General features: G+C 44.6%; 1 protein-coding gene across 1 annotated transcript; it reads right to left on the bottom strand.

Annotated features, from left to right (window-relative positions):
- Positions 1-2,341: 2,341 nt before the first annotated feature.
- Positions 2,342-9,074, bottom strand: LOC119382174 (uncharacterized). The gene is made up of 3 exons (XM_037649895.2): positions 9,021-9,074; positions 4,230-4,373; positions 2,342-2,786 (listed from the first exon to the last, which is right to left on the bottom strand). The coding sequence occupies exons 1-3, from the start codon at positions 9,072-9,074 to the stop codon at positions 2,514-2,516; spliced, it is 471 nt and encodes a 156-aa protein (XP_037505823.1). The 3' UTR covers positions 2,342-2,513.
- Positions 9,075-9,353: the final 279 nt, after the last annotated feature.

The raw sequence follows: 9,353 nt of genomic DNA, 5'->3' as shown, positions 1-9,353 counted from the left end.
ACGATGCAGGGTCGCCAGCAATTTCAGCAGCAGCAGCAGACGCAACAGCAGAGCCTGATCAAGTAACAGTCCCATCAGCAGGTCCAACAGAAGCCCATTGAATTATCTATCTGCCGACTATGAGGATCCAATCCCACCTATTCCTTCACACTTCTTGATTGGCAATCGCGCAACGTGTTTGCTACATGATTTCAGAGGCCGCAATCCGTCATTGAACATGCGTCGATCTGCGACGTTGCTGTTGCTTCTGCAACAGGAGGAGCTGTTGCTTCTGCGATCGGACCACGAAGCGGCACCAAAGACATCACCACCGCTTCAGGTCGGCGACGTCGTCCTGGTGCATGACGACTCACCGCCAGTAATGTGAAAAATGGTGTTACGAAATAAAGAAAACGAAGGGGCGCGGGCACGAGCAACTGCCACGCGGTAGGCACGCTCAATATTTCCAATCTTTCCGTACAGACAAACGGTCAGGTTCGGTTTCCTTTCTCGTCTTTTTTATACATTCGTATTAGTGTCTTCGCTACTTGTGTGTGTGTGTGTGTGTGTGTGTGTGTGTGTGCGTGCGTGCGTGCGTGCGTGTGCGTGTGCGTGTGCGCGCGCGCGCGCGCGCGCGCGCGTGTGTGTGTGTGTGTGTGTGTGTGTGTGTGTGTGTGTGTGTGTGTGTGTGTGCGTGCGTGCGTGCGTGCGTGCGTGCGCGACTCAACATAATGATGAGCGAAAGAGAGCACGATGAGGATGGGGCCGCATATCGCAATCGTGTTCAACTCTTAAAGGCGAACCTTAAAGGGACACTAGAGAGGAACAATGAATTGGTTTAGATTGATGAATTGTTCTGTGGGAACTATAATGTCATTACATTAACCGTCATAGGTTAATGACCAGTTTGAAAGTTTCATTTTCATATTTCGCGCCGCAAGCTCTGCGCGTGACGTCAGAGATTTCAAAGTGAATGTGTCGTACTTTAGAGACGTTGGCTCAACAAAATTTCATGAAAACTGGTGTGCTAAGTCTATGGCCCCCTCAGAGGACAAAGTACTTCATGTTTACTGACTAAGAACTACGTAGGCCTCAGTAGACGCCGTCAAAGTCTATGACGTCACGACGTGTGGTGCTGCAATTTCAATGTGGCGTCGACACCCGCATTTACTTTTTGCGCATTTTGTCGCTTTCTAAGCGTGTTTTCGCGGCAAGCGTGGCGATTTTCGAATTGTGAAAGAGTGATTTTCTAATATACGAAAAACTGTCTTTCTCTTTAGTGTCCCTTTAAGCGTCCCCCAATTGTTTACTTTGTTTGAGAGGCCCTCGTAGGTTTTTGAAAACTGCTTGATGGAATTTTCTGATATATTTTGCAATATTATCACTTACTCATGTAGGAATGAATTGTTCGAACTGCACTTGCAACAACGAAATAATTTACACTGTTTCCACTTACATCTTCAGAAATAAGCTGCTGCGCTGGCATTAACATGCATGTCTGTAATGATGGCCTTCCTTCAGCACCAAGAAATAAATGCGCGCACTCCGCCTGTAATGATATAAAAGACGCCAGGATTACTTTCCCACCTGAGCCCAGTTTAAAGACGCGAGATGATACACGTGTAAGGGGAAGCTAAGCTAATCAGTAAAACGCTCCTCATGCGAGTTACCAATGCATAACTATTGCATACATTTTACGCTATCACTGTACGGAGCAACGGGAGTTGGTTTGAATGTTGTGTTCCGTACATACGCGGCTTTGCCCTACTTTTGCATTTCAGTCACACTTCAAGACGGTGCGTGGACACAAAGCACTTATCTTACTAGTAAGCCTAAGGTTCACTGATTACGAAAAAGCCTGCCTTCAGTAAAAAGGCAGCGTAACACGCACTTTCGAAGCATTGGTGATAAATAAAATTTCATTCCTCAAGGAAGAAAACAGTGAGCCCCAAAGGCTGCGAGCAGTTTGAAATTTCTACAACCATCTGTGCAAGCGGTTGTGAGATGGTAGTCCGGTGAAAACGCACGTGTTGCTTCCCTAGTTTTTATCCAAAGTTAGAATTAGCTCAAGTTGTGTGACTGTCGTAGTGCTTCTCTTGCTCGAATTTCATTGGTCGTTGACAATACATTTGCAGATGTTCGCCTAACGTTTGAATGGTCATATACCACTTTCATCGTATAAATGTGAGATGTGTCAACATCGGTGTTACCCTGTCATTTACGTGCTTTTCACGAGGTAAAGCCGTGTACTAGAGACAAAAAAAATCCCTTCATCAAGATTAGTTTGTGTAGTTCATCCAGGTGCCATCCTAGGCAGCGCAGACGAACGTGAAGATAACGAAGACGGGGTAGTGGTCAAAAGGGCATGTTTATTTGTGAACCCGTATTGCATACTTTCGAGTTGCTGCTGAACTCCTTCATTCTACGCCGTCGCTAATCTGTCATGACGTCATTGCGCAGAGCGCTGACTTTTGGAAAACGGTGCGCGAAGGAATATTTGCGTAATCGGTGCATAACGTAGCAACAAGGAGCGTTCAACCGTAGAAGCCACGTCCGTAGCCGCCGTATCCGCCGAATCCGCGTCCAAATCCACCGTATCCTCCACCGAAGCCGCGGCCGAATCCGCCGTATCCTCCTCCGAAGCCGCGGCCGAAGCCACCGTAGCCTCCGTACCCACGGCCGAAACCGCCGTAGCCAAACTGGGCGGCTGCCAAGCTGCACAAGGCGAGCAGGACGGCGAGGGAAAGGAGGAAAGTCTTGCTGCTGACAGATACCATGGCGGCTTGTTGCGTCTTCGCTACGAAGGTCTGCAGCGAAAGAAAATGGCAAACATTGAGTCACAAGGTAGTTGTAGCAGACAAATTGGCTCACGGTAGGAATCTGCATTTGAAGATTCTGTAATAGTATTTGCGACTTGAGTTCGCTCTTCTTTTCTCCTTTTATGGAAGGTTTAAATGCACTATATCAAACAAAATATATTCGTGAGCGTTCGAGAGCACCTCAAATAGTCTCGCCTAGCTCGTATGATTGCTACGGCGGTCTCTGGTTAGCGTGAAAACATTAAATGTAATAACAAAATGCAGGCATCACTCTTCTTCAATCATTCACTCTTCTTCAACACTGTCATGACTTCAGGACTAGTGTCATTATTTTACGTGCGAGTCGCATGAAGAATTTCTGCAATGTTTAAAGTGTCATCTAATGGCAAAAATACACACGAATGGAAAATCATCAAACCTTGTTGGCACGTGCGTTACGCGATTGTCATTAATGAAGCAATCAAGCAACAGAATTTAGCTAAGGAAAAATTAGTGAAATTTTACAAGATTCAACGTTGTATTAAATATGCATCTCCACTGCTAAACCTTAGTAAACAAATTCGAGACCTAAGAAAGAAGCATTTTCTAGTTTGTGCCTCTTAATATCACATGAAAGTAAGCATGAACATACAGATAAACATTTTTACTCCACCAAAATAATTTGGCACATTGCAGGATTTGAAACAAAGAGTATTCAGTGGCAACATATAATGCATAGGGGCCTGAAACAAAGCCGTGAAGATGTCTAGGTGCTGCGGGAAGGTGAATGGAAGCAAAACGGCTATAGGGGGAGCTGTAAAGGATTTGCATGGTGCGACGAGGTGAGGTGAAATTGCAGCTATACTTGCGACACGCGGTGAGCGCGAACCGCTGTAGTGATTGGAAGGCTTTGAGTCTGTACTTTCTTGCAGACGATACCTCAACTATCCGAGAATCGTGAGGAAGATCTTTACTTTTGAGCTCTCTAGGAAAGTTTGGCGTGTTAGTAGAAGAATTAGGTTGTTACCGCGACTAATGTTGCGCGTTTACTTAAATGAAAAATCAGTAGGACCCGATCGGTTACACCTCGTCGCGTCAGGAGTGACGCAGAACTGCACGATATATACTGGAAGGATAGAGTAGACATCGCTGGTCATTTGAATAATATTATATCTGTTTTATCAGATCGACCTTGCTGTATTTCTACCATTATAATAATCATTCTATTATTTCACTACATAACATTAAAGCAGTTTTCAAATATTTTGTGCCTGCGCAATGTCTGTGTCGTGTAGGCGTGAAAATTTCCATGCGCGGTATCCTGGCTGCACTTTCTTTAAGCTACGGCAAAACTGGAATCGTTGTTACCCTTCGGTGACGCTCAGACGCCTGAGTTTCAGCAGTGCGACACTCGTGTGACTCTACAGACCAGTGCTGCCCACGCGAACTCACCTGGACTCGGAGCTTGCCTCGAGGCGTTGTGGTGATTGACCGGACGTCGGTGGCCGCTTTTATAGGGACGGCGAGAGGTTGGACGCGAGACCGCGTGTCACCCGGGGCCGGCCCGTTGCGGTGCCAAGGCCGGCTGCCGCTCACCTGCGGAGAGGGGCACGCCCGCGAGATCTCTGCTGGTTGCCCTTTACTTCCGACACCCTTTAAGTTCCCTCTTTCCCATCTCGGCTACCGCGAAAAACCCGGGTTGATTGTTCCCATTGTCACACTTGGTAAAAATGAAAAACAGAAAACAGAAGTGCATTGGAGACACGCCCACAACAAACAATCTTGATTCCGATAGCAGGTAAGCAGCAGAAATTGGTCTTAGAGATGAATGAACATTAGACTCCTTTTCGGGAACACTTCTCAGAGTTCTACGAGAGGTGAGCTCAAAAAGAAAAATCATTGACCCCTTTGTAGCAACTTCCTTGAAATAACTCAGAAAGAAAATACCCCATTTCACGAGAAATTCATCATTGGCCTTAGCGTTTGAACCCGTGAACAACGCCTTTCGGCAACCAGCACATTTTCTTAGACACGTACATGGCTTTCTTGGCAGCACGGTGCTACAATGGGATGAATGGCAATTTTTCCCAAATTCATGAAAGCCTTCCGCAGAAGTGATATGCCAATAAGAAAGCAGCAAACAAATGTAATGTTATTATCCTTAAATAAAGAATATCACGATATTTTCGAGACTTGAAATGTAGGATCACAGTATAAATTGTGGCTGACTCAGTTGGTGCGTGCTACTCTGTAAATAAAGTGCACATCAACAAACGAAAGAACAGGCAGAAGGACAGAGCGACGGGACAGTGCGTCCTTCGGTCCGTCCTCTGTTTGTGTTGTTCCCCCTTCTTACTGACACAGAAAAAGGCAAAGCTACGTGCCAAATGGCATGACCCTTATGTGTTTCTGCGCAACAAGCTGGAATATTATAAGAAATAATCGGCACTATTAGAGAAAATCGGAAACCACAACTAATGCTCGCCGCTGTCATAACGCCTTTGCAACTTTCACCATCATGTAAGAAGCTGCATTTTGTTTGACTCCAAACTGTGGTGGTGGAAAACAACTTTTACCACATGGCAACCACGTGTCTTTCAAGTTAACGTTTCTTTGGCCCTGCACTTGTATGATAAGTCGGCAGAGTTTTAAAAGTTATGGCCATATATAAGTGCGACACCAAGAGAACATGAGGTCAAAAAAAAAATCAAACATGACAACCGAAAGAGTGTCGGATTTCGTTATAATTGTCATATCTTGTTAAAAATGAATATTTATAGTGCGCGTTTGCAAAATGTGCTCTGTTTTCTTTTTCTGGTTGGTTGGTTGAAAAACTTTATTTGGGTCCTGCAAGGCGCGCGTCAGCGTGCAGCGGGCGCGTCCCAATATTTTTTATCCGTGCTCATACTTCGACCGGTTCAAACACATGCAAAAATTTCACGCTCTAAAAACGCTCCTAAATAGTGTCACGCCATTTCCATATCAATTAAATACGGGTGCGCTGTGCAAGAACTCTGCGATGACTATAATGAAGGCTTCTAACACGTGTAATGCACGGCACTGTAATTTTACCTCACTTTCCTGAGTTGTACAATCGAGGCCGAATGCTACACTTGAGCAATAAAGTAACGTGAGCTTGGGAAGGCCGTAACTAGAAAATATATATGATTTTACACCGGTTCTTTGCCGGGAACCAAGAATGTAACCATTCAAAACTTAATCACCAGAGCAAAGTTTTCGTTATTGTAAGGCGTGTGAACAAATTTGCAAGACAATATATGCGTTACAACGCTGAGCGGCGGCAGCAAGCAGCTGTAGCATTTCGCGCTCTACATCACACTGTGTACCCTTCTTGGCACTTTGTAACTACTTTATTTATTCTCTTTTACTGCAGTAAAATCTAAATAAACAAATTCAGCTATATTTTCCGTCGGCAAGTCTCGGTTGAAGAGTCCAAGGAGCCTATAGTTGTAACAAGGTACCTTATGAGATAAAATTTGCCCTATACTTACTTAGCACCTCACAGAGGGTTTAAGAGTGGTGACGTCTTTAACTACATTTGAGAAGCCAGAGCAGGTACTACTCTAAAGAAGCGAGGTTTATGTCCGCTTAGCGTAAAACAGGTGTTCTTGAGAATATTCTGCCTTTGTTCCAACGTCAGATTACATCGCTGTCAAAAAGATGTAGCTCAGAGCCCGAGGGATCCCTGAAATCTATAAAATGCGTGGTCTCATCAATATATTCCTTTAAAGAAAACACTTACGTTACAATACATTATGTGCGCAAATAACTGAACTCTCGATACTTGCGCAAAATCGGCAGCACTCTCTGGAACGTGCTGGGCACGTCTAAACTTCGCTCAGAGGCTAAATCGCCGAGAAATGGACCTGATATTATCAAGGTGAACGTAAGAGACATTGGATTTAGAATAATTTACGTGCTCCTTTTAGGTATTTCCTGCGTCCCACAGCTTACTCTGTCGTGGCCACGAGTCTTCCCTAGCGTGTTTTAATACTCACCTTCTTTTCAGCAGCTGGATATCACTTCTCCGACAGGCTTCGCTTGCTTTAATATATTTCTCTGTTGAGTAGAGTAATACCTAATACCTCTTGAGCGGCATACGTGGATGACGACGAATTTTGCAGGACGGTGTGTTGAAATTAAACGTGAGACGCTCGGGGACTTCTGTTTTATGTCCGGCTGTTGTGGCTCCGACAAACGCTCGTTAGATGGTCGGGCTATTCCATGGCTCTCCAGCTTCCAGAAACAAGGCAGTGGAGGCTCGCACAAATGACAAAGTAGAATGACCGTGGATTCACGACGAATAATATAAAGAAAGCGACTTTCCGGTATTAGGCTGTAGAGTTTCGTTTGTACTAAATTTCAGATATCTTTAAATACGTGCGTGAGGGCACGGGCCAACGATGCCTTGTGAGTAGTAGTTAATCTTGTGGTCGCGCAATTCTCAAAAACCAGCTCCCGAGGACTTGTTGACTGTCACAGGGACGTTGTGTAACTGATGTTGAACAACGGAAGGCCCCTATGATCCAGGCTTCCGAAAGTGTACGTCAGGTGGAACTCTCAAGATGGCAGCGCGACATAAAACGCCAAGAGCAAAACAGCTGGGCGAGTTGGTGCGATTGCTTAATTAAAACCGCGCGCAGACAACAGAGGCATAAAAGAAGGTAACACTTCGCTGGACTCGCAAGAAGGCTTAATTCGAAAATTGGTGAAGCTTGCACGAAGTCGCGCAAGGCTAGAAACAGCGAAAGTGGACGATTCTGAAGTCTAATCCGGTTGTCGCTAGGCTCTAGCTAGATTAGTGACGACATGGATGTCCAAAGCCCAGAGCCGAGCGTTCACACCTCTCATAGAACGACCTTTTCTTTATCTCTGCTTTTTTCTCTCTCTTTCCTTATCTTTATTTCTCTCTTGATCTTTCTCATTTTTTTCTACCTCTTTCTCTCCCTTTCTACGTTTCTCTTTCTTTCTATATATTTCTCTGTCGTCCTCTCTCGTTATGTCTTTATTCCCATTATTTCTCTCAATTTTTCTCTCTCTCTTTCTTTGCATAAATCTCTCTCTCTCTTAGTGAGCCAGTGATGAGTATTGAGATCTGCCCAATTTCTGTGGCACATACCCGTTCATGATGACGACACTTTTCTGATAGGCCGCACAAATTACGGCTAGTTTGAACAGCTTCGGTGTTGAAACAAAGACGAGGAATAACATGCATCACGGCACATCCCGTGGCTCACAGTGAAATATGTGTAATCAGCACGCCACAGTCCGCCCTTGCAAGAAAACCACATATCGGTAAACGTCACCGTGAAGTCAACGAATCCACTGCATGCTTAGGATATCGAACTTGCGCCGGTAAATCGCAGCCCCTTCGTTTCTTCTTTTCTTCTTTTTTTAAGGCCACGAGTACGCAGTGACTTTCTTCGCTATTTGCCAAACCACCCTGTAATGTGCCGGTGCCAGATATCCGAAAACCTTGAAATAAATAATAGAAAAATATATAAAATGGATGGGGTGGTTTGTTCTACAGATTGTATATGATATAGGGCACATAAGAAACTTCATAAATTAAACCAATTAAGGCAGCCTCGCAGAAGTGGTGCCAAGCCTGATGAAAGTGCGGAGCTGGGTTGGCCCGCTTTGTTTCCCTTTAGCTTTCTCTTTCTTTCTTCATCTTTTTCTCTGTTTGCTCTGTTCTTTCTATGTCTTGTTTCCTCTGTTTATCTCTATTTATCTCTCCCTCGATCTATTTCTTTCTCTTTCTTGCTTTTCTTCTTCCTTTCCTATCTCTCTATTTCTCGCTGTCATTCATCGTATGCTATGCTTTACTCTTTCTCAGTACACCAGTAGCAATAGTGCGTGGAGTGAGAACAAAAAGAAATGGCTTACGATTAATCACGAGCATACCAACCCAGTCAGTGCGAGTACCACTCTGAGACCCCTAAATCTTGCTTCAGGGTCGCTTAACTTTTTTTCGCGTAGGAAAACTACTTTCCCGTTAGGAGTACACAACTACAACAGCCCTGAGGAACCACCGAGCCGATTCAGGTTGTCATACGTACACTGGGATTTAGTAAGCATTGTACCGAACGCCGCGTTTGCAGTTAAAATTACAGCTGCTTTTCAAATTGACGACTTTTCACTTCTGTTCAGCTTTGGCGCTCCCGGCGCTGTGATGCGTGACACTGCGGCGCTGCCGTTTTTGTTACTGGCAAAACTCACCTGCGCAATTGTTGTGACTCTGTGAAATGTAAAAAACGGCAGGAAGTGGAACATGGATGCTGCGATGAAAAAATCCGTAAACAGGGTATGGGTGCTCGAGCCGACGTTTCGACAAGTGTAGTTGTATTTCGGTATTTAAAACCATGAAATGGGACATACATACAAGGTGGCACATTGAACCCGATGTATCATTTTTTTTCACAGAGGCAAGTTCGCAGTGAATGAGGATAAACTACTTTAAAATAAAGATTACGCGAAAGAAAACAAGAAGCTTAGCAAAAAAAATCAGCATTTAGGAAAAAATGCTGTTTTTTTTTTCCAGAGGTAAACAGC

Source organism: Rhipicephalus sanguineus, chromosome 2 (genome assembly GCF_013339695.2).
Source record: "Rhipicephalus sanguineus isolate Rsan-2018 chromosome 2, BIME_Rsan_1.4, whole genome shotgun sequence".
Taxonomy (NCBI): Eukaryota; Metazoa; Arthropoda; class Arachnida; order Ixodida; family Ixodidae; genus Rhipicephalus; species Rhipicephalus sanguineus.
Note: the sequence above shows the minus strand (reverse complement) of the source record. Positions and strands in the feature narration are given on the sequence as shown.